Here is a 23,561-nt window from a genome sequence, read left to right as displayed (position 1 = left end):
TAATTATCAGATTCCACTATACTGCACTTGCAATACACACTAAACTTAATTTACTACAATACTTAACTAGGCAGGCCAATCATCTCTCTAACAAGCTGACTATTCTAATTATGAAAATGGTAGCATTCCTGGGAAACAAATCTCAATTATTTGTAGTTTTGCTGGAGTGCGTTAGTCAAGCATTTTCTCCCTATTCCTACAGACTGCTATGAATAAATAACACTCAAAAGCAACAGTAAATTAATTAATGATGAATTAGAATGAATCTCATAATAATAGTATTTATCATATCAATTAACAGCCAATTAGCACATCGTGATTAGTGTTATTAGGGTGAATACAAAATGCCTTTTAAATGAGCATCAGGCTATTTTTACTATATTCAGTGACATGACTGGACTTCAGAGATGTAAGGTACAGCAGATCCAAGAACAGACACAAATATTCCTTGCAAAGACCACTGACTCCTCTTACACCTCAGTTTGACTTCACAGTGCAAAACCCAGCCAAAGCCTGGGCTGCATCCAAAGAGGAGAGAAGAAGGAGGCCTACAAGGAGAGGGGACCTTTTGTCAGGAACTGTAGTGACAGGACAAGGAGTAATGGCTGCAAACTGAGAGGGGAAATTTGGATTAGGTATTATGAAGAAATTCTTTACTGTGAGGGTGGTGAGATACTGGAACAAGTTTGCCCAGGGAGGCTGTGGATGCCCCAACCCTGGAAATGTTCAAGGCCAGGCTGGATAAGGCCTGGTCTAGTGGAAGGCATCCCTGCACATGGCAGGATGATCTTTAAGGTTCCTTCCAACGAAAACTATCCTTTGACATTATGACTTAACATTTGAGAGGTAACACCCTTGGAAACCACAATAAAAAGAGGAAGACCACTATTTACAAATGCCTGTGTCACACAGCCCTAAAGAGATTTGTCCAGCTTGGCTCTCAGGATAAACCCACAGCCCATCCCCAGCTCAGAGACAAAACCTTTGGAGCCCAACCAGCTCATCACTGCAACCAGGAGCAGCTCCTGAGTGCACCAGTTCCATGACAATACACCCAAGATAAAAGGAAAAACAGCAGTCCTGTCTTTTATGGCTAACACCCAAGATGTGAGAGTTTTCTCACTGTGTGGAGCCACCCTGCTCTCACAGAAAGCTCGCTGCAGGAGGAGACACTTCAGCTCTTGTGCTCCAAGAGCTGACCTGGGGGGAAGAGGTCACAGAAGGCAAGAAGTGAAAGGATTGAAATGAAGCATGTGTTCAGTTATCTTATCCAGCACTGGTTGTTGCTAAGGGTGCTCCTATCAACAGTCCCAAACTGATGAGAACAGGAATTTGTCATACAAGAGAAGTCATCCCACCACTCCCAAGAAAACAGATGACACAAACCCAGACTGAAACATTTATAAAACCTCATTCACAATTTGCATTTTCTGAACAATCACTACTGATTTAGGTGGCCTGAATTACACTCCAGAGGCTGCCAGCCTTCTGGCTGTGGATGGATTACATCCCAGCTGGGACACCAGTGACAGCCTCACCACCACTGACGCCAAAACCAGCAATGGGCTTTGGAGTCAGGTCTTCTCTGAAGAGCCTCACTCCCTTCCCTCCTGAAAAGCCTTTAGATTTCTTGTGCAGGACAAGAAGAAAACGTAGAAAATGCCCTTATTTCAGTCCAGACCTTCTCCTCTGCCTCAAATCATCAGGAAGTTTAAGCCTTCAAGGAACAGAAACTTGAAAGTCCATCAGTAACTATGGAGCAACCAAGGCAGACATCAAACAAAGCAACAATATCAACATAACAAATACTAAGCAAAATAGCAACAGAAGTATATCGAGGTTTATACTTCAAATTAGCATTTGAAACAGCCTTTACTGATTGGAGTGTCTGTTCAGTGTGTTTGGAGACTGGCACTCCGTAACCTTTACACCATCTCTTCCTCTCATGCTCACAGCAAGAATAATCAATAAGGAGTGAAAACACAAGCAATTACACACATCTCTACTTCACATAACCTCCCAGGAGATATTATGTACTGCTGAGACTACCAAGAAATGAACAGGTAGATAAAAGCATGTTTGTTACCTGCCTGATCAATGTTTTTCCCTTTCTGTTTTTCTGTGCTGTCATCTTTCAAGTCCTATGTAAAGTAATTCTGCCCTCAAATATTCTTAAGAAATTAACAGTTAGTTATTACAATCAGATGGTGTAAGGCCAGAACCAAGTAAATTTATACCACATGAATATCTAGTCTGTTAACTCAAAGTTAATCCTCCCTTTGAGATTCCATTACATCTGTCTCCTATTTTTTGAATGTAGAACTGGAAGGACAGAGTTTGCCTTTATTCTGTGTTCAAGATCATTATGAGCATAGTGTTGGAAACAGACCAAAAAAGTAAAGACTTTCACATGTATTTTACACAGCTAGTTTGAAAAGGTCAAGCTTAGGTACTGAGAATAAAGGCTGCACTAGCAAAAGCAAAAATCAACACTCATACCTGTTCCCTGTGTCAATGAGCTGCAAAATGGGAAAGTTTAGCCTCATGTTTTAGCTGGTCCTTGCACTGTGAGTGAAATTAATAGAAATTTCCCCATACAGTCAAAAGAGAGAGAAAAGATAAATAGCACAGGTCTGTGCAGATTCATTCCAAAGCTGCCAGGATCTGCTTCCTCTGCATCACCTTGAGTTAAACTTTACTGATTTCAAAGGATGCAGGGCTGGGACTAAGTGCTGCTAAGAATCTCACACTGTGTCAGACATCAGATCCACATCTATAGGTATGTGCAGATACAATAAATACACACAGGCCTTGAGTTTGTATACACTGGTAGATTAACTAGGAAACAGTGGGAACAGAAGCATTTAAAGTAAAACAGCACACTTAAAAAGCAAGCCTCCCTCAGAAACAAATGTCGTTTCTGCACTCAGAGTATACATTTTTCAGCATAACTAATTTTTTGATACATAACTATTGTCAAATATCCTTTATGTCAAATGACCCAAAGTACTTCTCATTTGTCCATGATCAGCTTCTGTGCTCCCAGAAAGCACCTGTGTACTCCTTGCTACCATGTGTACTACATAAAGGATCACTGTGGAATGACAATAATTTTATTTAACAGAGAAGGAAAAAAGGGCCAATCTTCTCTGAGTATATTGCTTGTCAGACAGAGGAACACAACATAATTATATAGTGACATTTCCACCAGCAAATAGATTCTACTATAAGCAATTAACACTGGTTCCTCCGGCAGACTTTAAAAATGCAATTGTATGGTATGCTCAGTTACAATAACATGTGAATAATAAATGACACTGCACTACTTGAGCTAGATTTTAGCATACATAGACAGGTTTAAACACAGGAGAAATAGATGGATGTTTCATGCAGATACAGGTGTTAATTCTTGCACAAGCCATCCTTACACCTCAAAATTGTTCATTAATATGGAAAATGTCAAGGGTATAAATATTCCCAATTTCAGAAAAAAACAAGTGACAATGAATACTTGGATCTAAGTAAAGTGGAGAATTTTGGTCTGTGCAGTGCATGTAACAGCCCATCTCTCCTGGAGATGGGAGGAGTAGGGCTGGGCTCTCCTTCCTGGCTAGAATGCTTTCCAGAAGCTGCTTCTGATCAAGAGGGATTAGTAAAGATGATTTAAGAAGGAAAAAAAAAAAAATCATTGGGCATTAATCCTCTAAACATTTCATAGCCAACATATCTTTAATACAATCCCTCTAATCCAATTAGGGTGCCTTGAAAATCATATCTTGAATTCCATGCTTCATTGTGACGGGTTCTGTGTGTGAAACATCCACTTAGCACAGAGCTGCTGAGCACCTGCCCTGCTCCACAGCCCCCTCCCCACCCTCTGCACTGAACCCAGCCCTGCCTGGGGCAGCCCAGCTGCAAAACCTGAGCCCTGACACGTCTGCCAGGGTCAGCACTTCCAACATTCATCCCTTTGAAACAACAGGGAGAACAACTCTTAATACAAAGTTTTTGCCAGCAAGGAACAAATGACTACGAATTAACTGAGCCTGATTTTTAAAATGTTCTCATGAAAATTGTTTGGACTGGTATTCACAAGGATATTTATTCACACTTAAAGTGATGGGCAAAGGATAGAACAAAACAGCATAGTCTTGTTGCTAAAAGAAAGGACTTGCACTCCATTACTCCATCATGGAATAAAAGCATCCCATTAACACAGCACTAGAGGAAAACAAAGGGAAAATCAAACTGCCAGCATCAGAGAATGTTCAACAAAAGCAACATAAAGTGATTCTTCTGTATTTCAATAAACATTACAGTTTTGTTAAAAAAATCCAATGCACAGAAAACATCACTTTATTGACTAAATAAGTTACTGGCTGCTGTTAAAAGCATCTGGGGAGAATTTGCATGCAAAATGCGTTCTTGCAAGAATACCATAATTTATAAATGAGTTATAAATTTCTCTCAGATTTTAACAAGTCTATGATGCCCTTGGATGTCAAGGAGCTGCTTAAACAGTAACTTGTTTAGATTATTTCTAAAATTATCTTAACTCTGCCCCTCAGAGTCTCTTTTCCCATTCTGCAACTCTTCATTTGATGTCAGCAGTCAGAGGCACTAAATTTGGCCCCAGGCAGATCTCATTTCCTGCAGCTGGGACTGATCCTGCCTCCCAGCCCTGCTGCAGGCTCTGAGCAGGACCTTTTGTGCACAGCTCATCCCACCCCACTGCATTTGGGGAGCCTGGCAGAAGTGAGCTGTGCATCAGTGTGGATCTGCAGGAAAATCTTCATGGTGCATCACACCGTGAGACAGGGCACACATCCAAGTTGTTATGCATTTTAATTAGGTAAAGCAAGTGCTAAAAATTGCTTTGAAGGTCTAGATGTAATGCAGCAGTATTGGTTTCCCATATTTGGGTTTTCCTCCTGTCATCTCTCATTCATACACAAGCTATTTGATCATCCCTATCACAAGGGGAGGCTTAAAAGAGAAAAATAAAAAAAAATCCTAAACTCAAACAAATTGTGTTGAGATGTAATCCAGTTCCTCCTCCTCTAAAATGACAGAGCCCCAAACAAATTCATTCACAACTTGGTTTTATGGTACAGTAGGGCATGAAAATCATCAACTGGCTGCAAAACTGCTAAGTAAACCTAATTTCGGAGATGAAAACGTGTGAAACACAAGAAGCATCTCGCAGATTGTAAAATGACATGTTTATTTAAAAAAAGAGACCCAGAAAACCAAGCAGTGTTGGCAGAGGATTGCAGTAAGAGCCCCAAGGCTCCCTGGCTGCCCAGGAGCTGCACTGCCAGGCCAGGGCAGACACCCAGCACCTCAGACAGGGAGCAGGACAAAACCCAGCAGGTTTGGTGCAGAAATGGTTCTGTGCTTCACTGTCCAGGGGTAGGGCCAGGAGGGACCCCAGTGGCAGCAGCTCAGCACACAGGTACAAACCCACAGCCCCACTGAGGTCTCCAGCAAGGTCTCCCCTCCCTGCAGAGCTGCTCTGCAAACTCCTGAGAGCCTCTGCCCAGCAGGAACTCAACCTCCTCACAGCTTAAAAACCAAACCCCCCAAGATTATCTGTAACTGAGCCAAGAAGAAGCAGTACTTGTTAAGGCAAGGAGGTAGTTAATGAGTAGTAGCAACATAACTTCATTCAGTCCATCTGCTGAATTAATTTCAGTCCATCTCCTACTCTGCAGCCCCTCTGAAATCAATGGAGAATGGACAGTGTAAAATCAGTATCAAAAGAGAATTAGCATTAGTCTGAGCCAAATTCTGCTCATGTTCCAGTTCTGAACAATCCCTGATCTATAAAATGCAGATTAACTTTGAGCTCCTTAACAAGCCCCCATGATGGCTAAAAGAATTTTAAAAAACTGAGCTGCAATTTCTTTAAAATATAATTTAATTTCCGCTATCTTTATTTTGACATTAAAAGAACAATGAAAAATCTCTTCATATTATTTCTCAAGACACAATTGCTAAAGGTGAACTGTTTATCCACACACACACACACCACTCATTCTCACCCTAGTTCTATGGCAATGACCACCCTGACCTTATTGCCACAGTAAGTTGTATCTTTATAAAAGAACACTTAATTTCTGGAATGGCTTTTTATGTAAACTAATCCAATGTCTCCCAGCATCAAATGCTTACTGCTCAACAGCACAACTTTCTAAAAGACAACATCTAAAGTAGAATGCCTGTGCTGGCAGCCTTTTTATTAAAACAAAATCACTTTATAAATCCAGAAGCGAACCAGTATGGAAAAGTTTAATATTATTGTAAATGAAGAAGTATTTAAAAGTAAAAATTATACTTGACACTGTAATTACATTGCCCTGGAGTATAATCCCAAAAGAACACAGAGACCTTTTGCCAAAGGTGATTTGAGTGTTAATATGAAACTCAACGTGGGCTCATTTTAATTACATATGTTCCTGCTGAGAACATATGATAGAGTCCAAAAAGCTAATTCATTGTCAGCATGACAGCAGGACCTAATATTAAATCTTGCACACCAAGTAAATTTTCCAGATTACCAATTACCACACAGAAATAGGAACACACTGCAAAAGTGGTAATCAGCATGAAAGCAAAAATGCAAAAAAAATATTGCCAAACAGAGCTGAGCTCTGGGCCAGCAGTGGATATAGGAAATCTCCCAGCAGTTCATCCTTATTTTTTTTCAAAAGCAGCAACATTCTGCTGCTTCATTCAGACACCCCACTGACACCAGGTTTGCACTGACTTTCACAGCATTGACCCTCACTGGAACTGTAATAAAGTGGCACTGTTGTCTCTACATCTCTTTAGCAATATATAATAGCACTTCAAAGTGTATTTTAGTGTGCTTTTTCCTTTTTTTATACTTAGCCCTAAATTTTCTTCATTTAAAAGAAATTGCTGAGTGATTTTGTGTTCTCTTCTCACAAGTCCCTAACAGGTTTCTGGCACTGAAAAAATGTTAGGAATCAGTTTATAGCTCTTAATGCTAACAGGTATTTTGGTTTACTTTGAATTGTGGATGAATTCATGCACCTGTCAGTATTTTCTGCAGAAAGTGCCTGGAGTATGAAGAGGAGAGCCCAGAGTCACAAGGATGAGCTGTCCCCAGGGAAATGAGACATAACCACAGTTCTGAAGGCAGCACAGACCCAGCCAACACTTCTAACTGCATCTTTACCTGCCCTTTTGTTGCTTTACTGATGTATTATTAATTAATAACTACTGAGCGTTCCCAACAGAGCATTTTAAATAACAGCTGAATTTCTTTATGGATGATTATGAATCAGAAAAGTAAGTCTGCAATGTTCAAAGCAATAAACAAGCCCAGGTAGGGAGCCTGAACTGCTACAAAAACTGCCCTTTGAAGCTTGAGGTTTTAGGGATGCTAAATGTCTCCTGTGTATTATTACACAATTTCCAGTCTGGCTTAATCCAATTAGTCTGAAGAAATGTAGGATTTCCTCTGTTTTGCCTCAGCATAGGCAGATGCTGTTCAAAAGGGAGATGGTGGCATTTTAGAAAAGCTGCAGGGTTGGTTTGGTTCACTGCTTTGTTCAACTGGAGCTACACCAATTTAGGCCAGCTAACAATTATAGTTCTCAGTTCTCAACTCAGACAAGGAAAATTATCAAATCACAATCATTTCTACACAAGATTTATGCAAATGATGAAAAATATTCCAGCAGCTCTGAAATGTTTTATTCAGGGATGATGCAAGGTTTTCACATTCTACTTGAATTCTGGACAAACTTATGAAGTACTGAAGGTGCACTTAGGGCACCTCTGTGGTATTGCAGCTGGATAGTTTTAGGTGTAGTTGAAAGAAATTTGTAATTATATAAGATGAAAACTCATTTGGAGATTCTATTTATCTATAGGATAATTATTTCTATTTCCATTTCAAAAAATGAAAAGCCTCCTACTATTTGAATAGAATTCCAGCATTAGTTTTCAACAATATTGCTGCCTTTAAGGCAGGAAGGAACTCACATTCCTATTCACTCTTCACTAAATTTAGTCACTAACTGAATAAAGATTTTTGGAGTTTTTTTTGCCTATAGATTATGCTTATTTCTTTCTAGTGTTTAAATTGATACATGCACAAGAAAAAGGCAGCTTCAGCTGTGCTTGCTGATCCTTTTATCTGCCTTCTGACAAATAATGCAGGCCCTTGCAACATAACACCTGGGAAAACAAGTTGCCTACACCATGTTCTGAACAATGAAATACAAAATTAACAATGGGTATTTAGACAAAGTGCAGACAGGACACCAGTTAGAGGCCATGCAGGCAGAGCAGCCAGGAGCCAGCACAGAACAGAGCCTGTTCTGATGTTTGGATGCACAGGACCAGTGCCACCCCCAGCTCCCAGGGCCAGATCCCAGTGCCACGCTGTGCTTTTGTCCCCAGCCCTTCCCAAGGCACGTGCTGCTGTCCCCTGCCCTGGCACAGCCTGGCACAGAGCAGGGCAGGCTCAGTCACTGCAGCAGGTGCTGGATGTGCCCTGGCAGACACAAGAGCTGGGGCCAGTCTCTCCAATCTCTGCTCCCTGCCCCAGGAACGAGCTCCTGCAGACTCCTGCTGTGCCCTCCAGGACAGCCAGCAGGGCAAGCTCAGCTCACACTGCTCTGCTCATCCTGGAGACAATTCTTACCCATCTTTCAAAGCAGGATTTGCTCTGCATTCCCCAGACAAACTACCACTATCCTTTTTCTTTCTGATATTTCTTTCTGTCTTCTAATCTTAATTCTTCTGGTTTATGGCTCAGTCCTTCTACAGGGATTCATAGAAAATAGAAAGAATAACACCTTTCTTACTTGCAGATATTAAGATGGTCATTATTCCTCCTGATGTGTGAGAAGATATTTATCAGTTTGAGTTATGAGGCCTTTCTGACTGTGAAGACTTAAACATCGATTTAATGCCAACTTAAGGACTACTAAAAGTGTAGGAGATTGCATTAGATAAATAATTTAACAATAAAAGGTACATCAAGGCAGACATTATTGCAACCTTCCACCAATCAATCACCATTTTCCATGTTTATCCAATTTTCATCTCAAGGCTCTGTATATCAAATTGCCCAGACATACACTTCACAACTGAAATAACTTCATCATTGAATAAAATTGCATAGCCATTAAAATTCTCTAATATCAAGATAGCTGACATCATGTTAAATATTGGCTTCAGTTCCATAGGGCAATAAATTCTGACCTAAATCCAATCTTTCATGGATAGCTGATTCATAATGAAAAATTATTGGTTTGTCACTTTACCCTGGAAAATTTATTGTGGAAACTAATATTGCACCAGGCAGGCTTTGAAATATATGATAAGTAAAACTACAGTTCCCTTCCTAGGCACCCTGAAACAAAGGGAATAGATTTGGTCTGGTACAAAAAGATCAGACATACTGACAGCTACCACAAAAAGAGAGAGAGAAAAGAAAGAAATTTTTCTCCTGAAAGATACTTTTGTTCAGGAAACTCCTTTAGGGAACTCAGGAAAAAACCTGTTATTTTTTAACAAAAATATTTCAAACTCTCTTGATAAATAGGATTTAAAATCCACATAAATACCAAACTCATAGTAACTACCACTCCCATTTTCCTCTGCACATATCTGCAATGGAGTTAAATACCTGGTCAGTACATGACATGAGCTGAGATGTCCCAGTGAGCCTGTGACACATCAAAGAATGAAACCCAAGTTTCCCCACATTAGTCTAGGACTTAACTTCTATTAGTGCTTACATGGTTGGCCCATGATATGGTGACATGGAGCAAATTGTTGCTCCAAATTCTCCCTCTTTAGTTGAGAGCTCTTTAATAGCTTCTAGAGCAATCCCATTGCATCTTTCCTTTTTCTTCTTCAAGTGATCCTTCTGCTGGGATGGATTTCAGCAGAATTTTCTAAGTAATTTCAAGTTTGCACATTAAGGGCCCCCTAACATCATTGATTTACTTCCTACAATTTTGCAGGCTGCAGCAATATAAAGCAAATATCATGACAACACAGATGTTTGCATGTTTGGCAAATTATGTCTAAATGGCCAGAAATGATTGAGAGAAATGAAAATGAGTGAACTTGTGTTTTAACTGCAGCCTTTCCAATTGTAAATTATGCAGCTGAATCTAGCGGGATTTCTCATTAAGATTTCCTTTTTGATGACCATGCTAAGAATGCCAGAGATGTCTGAAGCTTCCTTGTAATATTCCTTGTGAGCCTGTCAGAAGTGATTTTCTCATTTGTTGTTCAGGGATCTGCAAGGTATAACATTTTCAGAATCAGAACTGCCATACAACTGTTCTTATTCCCAAATGCTGGATGCATGGGCTGTGCTTTGGACTACAGACTTCCACAGACTGGTAAGACAAGAATCCCTTCCTCTTTATCTTTGCTTGCTCCTATAAGAACAAAATTGACCTGTTTATTTCTCAGCGAATTTAAAATTATGGTGATAGAAGTGCACAGACATTTTATGGTTCAATGATAAAGGTTACAGAATAAATTTACTGAAATAGGACATCACTTAAGAGGGGTCAGCAAAGCCACTTTATTATATCAGTTAAACCTCTAGCCTGCTTTGCTTTCAACACTTCACAGGGAACTTGGGTTTGTGATCACCTCCTGGCAGAAAATTATAGATTTGTTTACAAAACCACATCAGCTCCATGTAGCCTCCCTCTGCTCTGGCTTGGCAAATGCACTGTGTGTTATACAGAAGTCTTTTCCACAATGTCTCTTGGTAGTTCTCCTCAGAACTAATCTCAACCACACCTCTCCTTAGCCATTTGTTTCTCTGGCAAGGAGCCAAATGAGCCAGGCTGGGATCCCCTGTCCACCTTTCCCTTCTGTAAGGGAGTCTATTCACATGCTTTTGAATAAATGACCAAAGAATGTGACTGTCTCAGACAGAATGACATGGGGGTAGATCCTCAAACCTGCTCAGAGTGTCACAGGGAAATTCTTCCAGAGCACCTACACCTCAGTCCCATGCAAAAGATAAAGTACAAATGGGCAAAACATATATTGCAGTAAATTTCTCTTTTGAATTTTCCTTTTCCTCTCTATTATTCAGTAAATTGCCCAGAATGAATCACAGCCCAGAAATAGATGAAGAACATGAAAATGTATGGTTCTGTTTAGTCATACTAGTGTCGAGCTCCACACTATTATGCAGCACAGTAACACACACAGAGCTTTCAGTCTGAGAGTGGCAGGGTTTGTAATGCTCCACTGCACAGCAATATCCATTGGCTGGCTGGAAGCCTTCATTTGCAATTAAAACCATAGGTGAGTAAGCAGCCAGACTGCTGAAGCTGCTGTTTACAGCCAGTCACCAACAGAGGTGCATTCTCACCAGCAAAGTGCTTCTCTTACAACTTTTAATGAGTTACAGCAATTAATCAAGGCTTCAACAAAACACTTCCATTAGTACAGGCAAGGAAGCCTCCACAAGAGAGACACAATCACCTGGCAGCAAAAAGAATGATACAAGCCATTATATCCCACTTACACCAAGCTCAGTGGTGAGGTTTCCAAAGGAAAAAAGATCCTTTGGACTGACAGCTCGTTTGTGTGGTGCTCTCTGACAGCACCTACAACTGCTGCAGACTATTGAGGAAGGTTTGGGTCGGATATTAGGAAAAGGTTCTTCACCCAGAGGGTGGCTGGGCACCCAGGGAGGTGGTCAGGGCTCCAAGGCTGACAATGTTCAGGGAGTGTTTGGATAATGCTCTCAGGCACAGTGTTCTGTTTTAAAAGGCAACAAGCAATTCAGGCCTTCAGAAGAAATCCTATTAATTTCACAATCTGAAAGCACATACAACTGCTATTCAAATTATTTTCCAGAAACCAGAGAGTTCAAGTTATTAGACAATGATTGTCCTGCAGTGTAATTTTGCTTTTTGGCTTAAATCTTCCACCACTTTTACAGCAACATCTGTGGATGAGGACAAATGGGTGAGCACTGATCACAAGAAATGCTAGAGATCATTCAGCTTGCAGCAAGCCCTTGAAGAAAGGACTGAAAAATTCTTTGGCCTCCCTGGGGGTTGGTGAGAAAGCTGGAGAGGAAAAATGATGGACTAATGCCATGGGCCTTTCAGTAGGGCCAGGACTTTAAACCAATATCTTTACTGTGCATTCAGCTGAGCACTGCTCTGCATTCAGCTGTTGGTGACAGCAGCAGGGACTGGGAGATGGGAGTGCTCTGTTCCTCCTTACAAAGGTGCCAATCAGGAGTAACTTCTTTGACACAACTAAGTGATAAATCAGTGAGGTACTGTGGATATTAAAATAGTGTGAGCAGTAAATCAGGGCTATTCACTTCTAACACGTTCTCAAACCATCAAAGACAAGCATTTACTTGGAAGACTAAATACACAATGAGCAATTTCAAAATCTTTTTCAAGGTTGCTCAGCTACAGATTCTTGTCATTCAGTTTTTCTATGGAAGTCATGATTACCCATGGAGAAAAAAGATAGATGTTTTAAAACTACCTTCTGCATAAGAAATATTTGCAACAGAAACAAATTATGGTTTGGAATCTTAAAATGGCAATAATGTCCTGTAAGATTGGCTTCCTGCCTAGATTGCTGGCATTTTAATTCAGAGTTAGATCTCTTAACTCTTCCTCATTTCCAGGGGAAGCCATTACAAACCAGTGATCTCATAAAACTCAGTGACTCCCGAAATACATCAAAGAAATGTAGCCTTTCAAAACCTTCCTTAAACAGGGTGCATTCCCTTTAATTATATTTTTAATACTGTAAAAAGCTCTGTATATATTTAAGGCATTGTTTCAAGAAGCCACAAAAGAGGAAAATTCTTCACCTCAGCTCAGGAGGAAGAAATTAAATGTCAATATGTCCTCCCCCAGTTATTTTAGAAGTAATACACTCAGTGCCACTGGCTTCAAACTAAACTGTGGCAGCCTTGAGCTGCAGCTAGCATGGCATTTCTGGAACATAACACTGCCCCATTGCCAAAATAATAGTTCATCAGCTGCAGGTTCCTGTGAAAACTGAGTATTTGCTAAGTAATGGTACTTGGAGAAGTGCAGTGGTTAGAAGGACATAGCTGAAAGTGTGCTCCTTTGTCCTTGGTGGCATTTTAGGCTTAAAACAAAAAGCAAAATCTAAAAGCTGTAAGCAGACAGCTCATATGTTACACTGACACCCTAACACAGTTTGGATATGGCTGGAATGTTGAATTAGGAAAGAAAAACACTGAAGCTTAACTCAAGCTCAGTCCAGTACTAATGTACACAGCTGCTTGCTTAGCACTGAATAAAATTAAGATAATTAGACACCATGTTTCCTCTTCAGGATCTGTCTACTAAAATCATCCTAATGGGCCCACTCCAGAGATCCAACAACCATTTTATATGAAAAACATTACATATGAAAAAGAGCAGGGCTCAAGTTTTCCTTGTACAGGGGGAGGTTGGGTTTGGTGCTTCTGTTTGGGGTTGGGTTTCTGGTCCTTCTGATTCTGCTCCCCGCTCACATCTTCGTACCAACAATTTTCTTTAGCCATAGTTGCATTTGATTCCCCACCAACACTCTGTCCACACATTTCAGGATCACTGGGAAGCATTAATGATCACTTAAGGACTTTTCTTTCATCTCTGTACATACACAGTAATCTTTATCAAAATATTCACTGAGTTCTGCTAGCCTCACGCTCCCTTCCCAGGGGGTTTGCAGCAAGGACATGCTTAGCCATGATCGTCTCCCACGCCTGCCCATGCTCTCCCTCTAATGCTCCAGAAAATGATAACATTTTCCAAAACAGAGGCTTGGTGAGAACTAGGACTGCTGACCATAAATTTTCCATCCCTTCTGCCCCCCATTCCTTGTGTCATGTATTGCTCCCAGCATTTCCTTGAGATGCCATGTGCCAGATGATTTCTGCAAGTCTGCTCTTGGGGACCAATTCTGCAGCCTCCAGACCCACAGGTGATCAGACAGGCCTGACGTGAAGAAACGTGACCAGACAGAAGCATCAAGGTAAAAACAAGAGGAACATCAGGCTGATTTCATTCTCCCACTTCTAAACTTGCAGATGATCTAGACAGGAGTTATCTGTATTTAAATGAAAGGATTAATTTGCACAGACACCCAGAATTTTTCCCTCACCTAATTTCTTCTAAAACCAAAGCTGTCTATGCAAGACAGCGCTGACAGAGCCAGGCTGTGCTCATCACAGCCTTATTTTTGGAGGAAGAACCCTCAGCTCTGCAATGCCACAATTTTCAGAAACAGCAGTCCCCTGTTTTCTACAGGGAAGCTGTCCCCAGAGGTAGAAGGAGATGGCAAAACAGCATCATCCTAGCTTGGGATGCCACAAGGACATTTCTAGCAATTCCAGATCCCTTACAAGATGTACACACATCTTCCTTCAGTAAAGAAACTTTCTGACCCACTGGCCAGATCTAGTGTCTAAGGATAATTCATTCATTTGGCCCTCTAACCAGGGACCAAATCAGCTGTGAGCAGGGGGAAATGTTCTGTCAGCTCTTGCACCAGGGTTGCCCCACCAGTCCCTTCAAATGACCAAGAGCAAGGCAGGGGCTGTCAGCACATCCAGACTGTGACAGGGGCTCGTGTGCCCTCTGGGTCCATGCACTGACATGCATTTCCATCTCTTCAGTGAGAGACAGCATTCCTCATCCATGCAGTGAGGTAGGGCCCATCTTCAGCCAGAAGAGCAAAGTATCCTTTCATTCCTTACATCCCAGTTTTAACTATCCAAACTTGCACATGTGCCCATAATAAAAGTTACTCTGAGAATCACTGGCAACATACACCCTTCCTGAGATCTCATTTTTCTCCTAATTTTTCTCATTTTCTCCTGACAGTGCCACAGCTTCATTGATTTTATTACAGTTGGTTCTGCTTCACACACGTAAGGGGAGAGACACATCACTTATTTCATAAATTCATTTCGCCTGAAATGCAAGTAGTGAATCTTGAAAGGGCCCTTTATAATGAAAGCAGTGCTGGAAACATGGTTTCCAGAACAGAACACAATCTCTGTGCACGGTGTAATTACATCTTAGCATTCTGCAGAATACCAGTGCATGGCTTAAATGCTATTAATTGTAAGCAGTTTTGTTCCACAGGATGTTGTTTGCTGATAACTACTCAATTAGGGTTATTTTGTAATTAGTCTACTCACAGTAAATTTACTGCAACCAGAGTCATCTGTGGTGCAGCAAATTAAAATGCTGTCTGGGCTGCATGTGCAGTGGCTCTTACATGCTCCTTAAACTGTGTATAGCTCACCACAGTGATTCTGTCACACTAACAGATTAGCACAGGAAAGCAGCAGCAGCCAATGTCATTTGGAATCCTGAAAGCAGCAGAAAAAGACTAATCTGGGGTTCAATGATCTGTAGATCAAACCCCAGTGAGTCCAAAAATACACTGCCAAAACCTTAAAAGCTAAACAAACCACACATTTATATGTCACTGTGTGCATACACATGCATATTGAGCAGATGAAATCCTCTATTTGCTTCATTACAGCTCCCATTCTTTTAAAATTCTGTAGAGGATGCTCTCATTTCCATGCCTTGAAGAACAGCTCTGCTTCACCCCTCAACTATTTGGCATCTTGTGGCTTCTCCTCTGCCTTCCTGCAAATCACACCCCTTTCTGCAGAGTGCTTTGAAGTCATCACATAAAAACATTATGGACATTCACATTGCTATTACCTGTGTGCTGTTCAGCAAGCAGAGCTCCAGAGCCCTTTTCTCTCAGTGTGAAAACCAAAAGGTTGTGTTTTCTAAAATAAAATGGAAAAATTTCTTCCCAGCAGCCTCTAAGAAGCTGAAAGCACTTGCTGCAGTATGCCAGAGCAGCATTATCAATAAGCAACCAGGGAGAAGGCAGTCTGATCTGCAAACAACCCTTCCAGTGCTGATAAATTATTTGGAATGAGGGAAGCTTGATTATTTTCTTACTTTATTGTAAGCTGGGTTGCCCCACAGGGATAAAGGTAGTGGAAAACCTCTTTGATTTAAAAACTAAGAAAAGACAACAGAAACACCCATGGGAAATAAATCAGGATCACTTGAGGCTCTCTGATTTCCTAGGAACTTTTCATTTGCTAGAACTGCATCTTAGAAAACACTTCTCAAAAAACTCTGCTATGTACTTTGGTCTATCTAAGGCCACAGATCTGGGTCAAGAATAAAGCCAGTTGGGTAATTAATGACAAGGATCAGGCCAGAGTCTCCCCAGGGACTATAGAAGCTGAGAGAAGCTGGTACCTGGTGCAGATACCACCTGGGACTCTGCCTGTGATGACTCCTGAGCAAGCAGGAACTGGCTCTGTGTCCATCCAGCAACCCTGCAAGTCAAGGAGTGCAAACTACCACATGGAAGTGAAAAACAGGGAACTGGGGGACTGAATCCAGCCACTGGGTCAGCAGCTAGGCTGTTTTCCATCTCAGGAGGAGGACAGGAAGCAGAAATCACAAGTTTAATATCATGTTGAAATGTGAAGTTGTGTAATTGCAACTGCAGTGCTGCCCAGTGCTGCTGGGCAGGGTCAGGGTGACAGTGGCCATTCCAGGACTGTGCTCCTGCCACAGTAACAATGGATTCTGTGGGAGTAACGTGGTCACTTGTGCTTTGTTCAAGGGGGTTTTATCTAGGTACAGTGATGGGTATTTTAGAGACAAGAATTCACATTTAAACTTCTGCTTCTTCTCAGTACCTCTGCACAAGAGGAGGACCATGCATGATGATGGACAAAGAAGGGAGGCAGCTGGTCCATGTCCACCAACAGCTTTGGTGAGCAGAACAGAGTCTGGCACACCAGGAGAATCAGTGTCTGCAGTCAGGACAAGGCCAGAGGTGGCCCCAGCAAGGAAACATCTGCCACACTGTCCACAGGCTGCTTATCTCTGCACCATGTCTCCTTGAGAAGAAAGGAACTCCCCAATGGACATCTCCCTGTATCTCCTCCTCAACCTGACAGGACTGGATTTGCTGAACCTACACTTCCCCCTCTTACATTTGCTGAATGCATTTTCCCCAAAACACACCTCTATGAAGGCCAAACATTCCCTTCTCAGTGAAGGGAGACTTGCAAGCTACCCCTTGCCTGCTCTCAGCTGTGACTGGGTAAGGCTGCACCTAAAGCCTCTGACACCAATCTCCTGTGCCAGAGCATTTGTGCTGTTTCTAGGAGCAGCTTGCAGGGAAACCCCAGCTCACCTGCTCTGCAGGTCAGGTGATGGGTGAAGGTGCCATGGCAGCAGCAATGCCCTTAGAGGGACTGCAGCCCTCAGGGCAATAACACCTGCACATCAGATAAGGGACATCATGCTCTTGACTTTAACAATCCTTTCTTTTATCACTGAGGATCCTTATAATCAACTTCCTTTGCCTGTTGTCTTTGGAAACAATAAAACACTTCAAATAGAAACAGCTTGTATGATCCTGTTCTGTTGATAACCACTGAAGTGAATGTATCACTTAACATTTATGACAATCCAGCTGGATGGAGTCCTGGCCATGATTGATAGCCACACTTAGCAGCGTCATGGTTTTGATCAGCTGAGACAAGATCCAAGGGGATTAAATGCTGGATGACATCTCAATGGAAACCACAGCACAGGGAACACATTTATATGTTGGGATAATGGATGAATGTGCTGCTCCAATGCATAAATATTTATACTTCACAGTTTTGCTGAAAACAGACAGGAAACCTTTGTTCCAACCAAACTGACAGGAACACTCACATGCTGAACACACAGACTCAGACCCCAGATGTCTGACTGCTGCTGAAAAACACCAGACTGCTTTTTTAATACATGAAGTGCCAAGGCCTCTCCCACATCTTCCCCTACCAGCAATCCTACCAATGGGGTGTCTTACATACCCAAAAGCTGATGTCCAGTACTTCACAAATATCTCCTATAACCAAGCCCAACTCCTCTCAAGGACCAACAGAGTTGATGAGGGATGGAGTCACTCTGTGAGTGAAGAACAGCAGTGTTTATGTTCTACAGTGGGATGAGAGATATGGGACCACAACACACTGAAACTCAGACAATGTGTCTGTAACAGGGTTATTAAAGTCAAGGGATCTACCAAATTATTTACATACAAGGCCTTCCAGCAGGCACTGGGTGCTTTCAGTTTTGGGGCTCCCCTGCATCTATCTTGACAGTTCTGTATTCAAACATTTGGGAAATGACTTCAAGGTCTGGATCTCCTCTGTAGGTTTGGTGACCCAATCTTCTTGTGCACTGCTGCTTCCTGCATTAGTAACTTGTGTCCCATTCCATATGCTGCTGCAATACCACTTCTGCACAGCAAAGCTCCCAAATCTGCTCTAGAGCAACCTCGTAGGCAACATGGGATGTCCAGACTTTCTGCCAAGGAAATCTGGCAGTTGAAGTGGCTAACTTCAGCTGTCAGCATGGGCAGGAGGAAATAATCTTGAGGCAAAGAAAAGTCAACATTTTCCACATGTATCCATCTGGCTAGGCTAACATGTCTCTCAATTATTCTTTTTAAACAAGTGTCACCACTTAAAATAAAAAACTAAATGAAACTCTAGTTCAGAAAAGCTAAAAATTTTAGACACACTTTTTGCACCTAATTTTTTAATGCTGTATATATCCATACCACATGAGTTTTTCCTAAATTAATTACATTTGGATATTTTCACCATTTTTCTAGTCATATCTGTAGCTCCCAGTTTTCCTGAGAATTTTACTCTGACATTACAATGGAAGCATTTATACCAATGTGCTATGTACATATATGCTGAAAGCCTTCAAGTATAAAATGTGACACTGTTCTTGGTTCTAAGACCATACTATTATCCTAACTGCAGGACATAAAAGATAAATCCTGTATTTAGAAAAGAAGCAGTAAATATTTCTTGAGAAACCTGTTTTTAAGGATGGTAGTTGTTTAAAACTTCTGGAAAGTCACCCTGCATCCCTGGGAGACAGATTACCAAGCAGGGCATGGAACCACAGGTGTGTGCAAAATGTCACAGTTGCAGAGTCTGCCCACACTAATGACCACACACCTTCCAGCTCTGGCCAGGATATCACTTGCATATTTGTACATGGGATACACTTACCTACACAAGATTTATAGCATTGATCTCATTACTAAGACATCTTCTTGATCCCAAAAAGTGCAGGACAGTGTTTGCAAGGTGCTGACCTCCCTCAGCTTTCTCACAGACCACAGCTGACTGCCCTGCCCTTAGGGAAGAAGGGGAAGGAATAGCAAGGGCAAGCTTATCCCAGTGGGTCCCACCATGGCACCTCAGGGGTGCCCAGGGGTACTCCTGCCCAGGGATGCTCCCCCTGTTACTGATGTCTGCTTTTGCTCAGTTTTTAACTCTCTACTGTTCTCTTGTCTTCCCTTCAACTTGTGCAGCCTTGACTGTCCCTCTTCCCTTCTGCCCACTGAACACCATGTCTTCTGCCTGTCTTCTTTGTCTCCAGTGTCTGCCCACCCAGAGTAACAATTTGGAGTATTATTGTGGCAAGAAAGAGAGAAAATACACCAAAAGAGTCATGGTAAAAACCAAAACAAAACAGTCAGAGATGCATGGGGGTGGGGAACGGGGCTGCTCAGACATTCATCCTGTTAAGATGCACCATCTACTTAAAAGCCTGAGAATCTTGTTACAAGGAGATGTGCTTTTTTGGATACATTCTCTGGGGCAGCTCCTCTTTTTCACTGTCTGTACAGGGAATTTAACCTCCTAATCTCTGTAATAGCAATGCTATCCTTCTCTCTACCACACTGAAATCACCCTGCAGCAACCACTGCTTTGTGATGGTGCCATAAACAAGCCATTAGAGGATGTTCCCAATGAAAGGAACTAAAGATCCCCTGGTTCCCATGGATCCCCATGTTTATTCTACAGTCTCAAAGCAAGACCTATTCTCTAGTTTATAAATCCCCTCTGCACTTTCAGCTTGGGTAAAGACACAGCATATCCTTCTGTGCATGGGCTGGAAGTGCCAATTACAGGGTGGGGACTCTGGACTGTTGTATAAACAAATGCTGCTGTAAGTAACCTGCTCCTGTTCAATACCCACTTTGGTCAACTGATCAATGCTATTTTTTTTTTTTTAAAGGCACTTCACTCTATGGAGAGCTTATAGCTGAATGAACAGGGGCACATGAAGCACTTTTTGAAAAGTAAAAAAAGGTCAGCTCGGACATGCAAACTGACAGCAAGCTGAGAGGTAACTCGTGATCTGAGGGCATGGAGAAACCAAAGCAACGAATCAAAGCTTGGCTTAGGCCAGCAGAGGTAACTGACTCTCCAGCAGTGATTTTGAAAATAACTTTTGCTGATTCAAGAACATTAAAAATAGAAGTCAGCCACAAAAAATGGATTTTCCTTGTGCTTTTGGAACTTTTAAATACACTTCTGATGATTACCTGGGGTTATTAAAATGCTTAGGACTCCACTGTGACAGAAAAATAGCCATATGGCCATAAGAACAATGCCACTCATGTATTGGTTGGCATAAAGCTCCAAAATTCACAATGGCTGTTCAGTGTTTGCCAAAAAGCACACAACTCCTGCACAGCAGAGCAAGATTTTGACTATGGATTAGGAACTAAAAGAAACAGGAGTAGCAGATGAATACCTAGGTCACACTGTGCAATAAAAATCTGGTGGAAGTAAATTCTACAGGAATCCACCAGGGATCTTGTGAGATCCATATAATTCCTTATTAAAATCAACCTCAAAGCCTCCCCTTGTTTTCAGGATGAAGTCCATTGCACATTCCTGCAATAAAGCCACTTTTGCCATCAGAAGGCCATTCCAATTACACAGAATGCTTCCCCCAGGACAGTGTGCTCCTTCTCCATCTCCCAACTTACCCTCCAGGGCACAGAAGCGTGTCACCTGCTCTGGCATCAGCTTCCCCAGCTTGTGCTGGCAGTAAACGTCGGCGATCTCCTGGCGGCACTGCGCGGTCTTGGCGCGGGACATGGCTGAGATCGCCTCCTTGCCCGTCACCTCACACTTGGCTGGCTGCTCGTACTTCAGTTCAGGGGAGCTGATCTCCATCTTTTGTAAGAGTTGCTGTGTGGGAAACCTGTCAGTCTCCTTCAGACTGTTGCTGTTGCTGCTGTTTTTCCCCAGGTGATCAGTGAACTGCACCACCTCGTTGGAGTTCTTCCCCAGCAGCAAGTTCTCCTTCATCCTTTCCTCTTCCAGCTTCTTTCTCAAGTGCTCCTTTTGTTTGCTAATGGGTTTTTTCACCAGCTCAGACTGGTGTTTTTGCCTCTGAGTCCTGGGAGCAAAGTTACTGTTATCAATAGTTTCAAAGTCCTTGGGGACCGAATTTTCATTATTGCTGTCCGTTCGCATTTTCTCTTTCGGTCGGTGGGAAAAATAGCCATCCTATAAATGGGGAGAAAAATTACACTCATCTTACTAAAACAGTCACATCCCATGCATTACAGGCATTTCTTACATGAAGACATTGATTAAGTACAATCCAACATACCGCAGAACATCCCTGTGCTGGGCTTTGTAGCAGACAGAACCTGAGAGGTCTCTGGGGTGCCCAAGTCACCTGCACTGGCCAGAGTCCAAGCCCTATCTCACATGGAGCAGGGAGGTTTTACACAGGTTTGTGAGCAGTGATTAACCAGACACTTCACCCTGACACCATTAAATATCCATGAGAAAACAGACACAGGTTTCAAGGGAGCAAAAGCAGGTCCTTCAATGCTCTCCTTTACTCCTCACGATTAACAATCACACTTTGGTATCCCAGAACTGCCTCGTTGCTCTGCAGAAAGCACCACCTGACTACATCCTGAGCTTTCTTTCAGTGAAGTAACTTTGCTACAAAACAAATCTCTCCCAATTTTGCCTTTTTATTTTTTCTTTTCTTTTTTTTTTTGAGTTCCTACACGTTTGAACCCTCCCTGGGAAGGTCAGAGTCAGGCTCAGGTGTCAGCTCGTAACCATCATGTTTCTCCTCTTGATGCTCTTAGATAACACAGCCCATAACTTTGCAATATTCAAAATCTATCATATAAAGGAAAAGGAACAGACTATGTAAAGTATTTGTCTGCATCAGGAATGGATGACGTTGAGCTACCTTTGCTGCAGCTGTGAAAACTTGTGGGGGGACACAATTTTTAGACCCATGGAAATATCTCTGTTTGCAAAAGTGAACAGTAGCAGATAAAATCAATGATGAATGGTTATTTAAACATCTGAAGATAGGAGTAAAAATATTGATAGACTTTTTGAGTCTGTCCTGTTTCCTTTCCACTTGTGGAACACCTAATGAAAAATCAGAGACTGGGAAAAGACAGTGTCACTAAGGATGACTGATGGAGCATCTTTTAGCACCTACCAACCACATTTTGCATTCAACACATTTTATCAGCATGAGCTAATTGTTTCTCACACCTCTTCTGGGAGGAACTAAACAGTCAGGGTTTGCAGAGAAAGGACAGGGAGATAATGACTTATCCCAGGCCATGCAGGGAGTCAGTATCAGTTTGACCTCCAAAGCTCAGCAATGGGAAATGTTTGAATAGTTTATTCATTAGAAGTTTTTTAGTGAGTGAATAAAGTGATTTTCTCTCCACGAAAATGTCTAGTTTGCAACGAGCTCGAGCTGCCAGACATAGATGAATGCAAAGGAGTTTAAAAAAAACCCATCACCAGACAACAATTCACAAACCAAAATACATTTTTCAAACAAACAAAATACTTTTAGTTTGGGGAGAATTTTTTTTTTTTTAATTCTAATGCTTGGCAGAAAGCATGAAATCAATTTCTTTTCTCAGACTTACTTTAGGAAAAGAATAGCATTTGTACAGAAACACAGGTTCATTTAAATAGAAAAAGACTTTCAGGATCAGGAAGCCCAACCATTAATCCAGCACTGCCAAGTCCATCACTAAACCACGTCTTCTAGTGCCACATCTACACAGCTTTTAAATCCCTGCAGGGACCTTCCCTGGGCAGCCTGTTCCAGTGCATGACAACATTTTCCATTAATAAATTTCTGCTAATATCCAATATAAAGCTTCCCTGGCACAACTTGAGGTCACTTCATCTTGTCCTGTGGCATGTTACCTGGGAGACAAGCCCAAGCCAGACCTGGCTGCAGCCTCCATTCAGGGAGTTGTGCAGAGCCATAAGGTCTCTCCTGAGCATCCTTTGCTCCAGGCTAAAGAATCCCAGCTCCCTCAGCTGCTCCTCACAGGCCTTATTCTGCAGCCCCTTGCCCAGCTTTGTTGGTGTTCATTGAAAACAAGAGAAACAAAATAAACAAAATATATTTTCAAGGCAGCCTTCAGTCCTAGGAATGTCCAAACTAAAAAAAACCCAAAAAAATACTTTCAGAGCCCAGCTCTCACCACTTGTCCTGTATCTTCAATGGATATTCAAAGAAAAACACCAACTCTGTCTTCTTCAATAAACTTTTTCTAAGGTCTCTAAGGCAATGCCACAACAGGATATTTCTACATATCTTGGCAAC

The 23,561-nt window shown here is 41.8% G+C and overlaps 1 protein-coding gene across 4 annotated transcripts in view; it reads right to left on the bottom strand.

Moving 5' to 3' along the window:
• Positions 1-23,561, bottom strand: part of XYLT1 (xylosyltransferase 1) — a 178,009-nt gene that overhangs the window by 70,598 nt on the left and 83,850 nt on the right. For all 4 annotated transcript variants that reach the window (XM_033073751.2, XM_033073753.2, XM_033073750.2 and 1 more), the window contains one exon: positions 20,929-21,454. In XM_033073751.2, coding sequence (XP_032929642.1) covers positions 20,929-21,454 — 526 coding nt within the window. The remainder of the gene's footprint in view (positions 1-20,928; positions 21,455-23,561) is intronic.

Source organism: Catharus ustulatus, chromosome 16 (genome assembly GCF_009819885.2).
Source record: "Catharus ustulatus isolate bCatUst1 chromosome 16, bCatUst1.pri.v2, whole genome shotgun sequence".
In the NCBI taxonomy this organism is placed as follows: domain Eukaryota; kingdom Metazoa; phylum Chordata; class Aves; order Passeriformes; family Turdidae; genus Catharus; species Catharus ustulatus.
The sequence above is the reverse complement of the archived record's forward strand: the minus strand, read 5'-3'. Positions and strand labels throughout refer to the sequence as shown.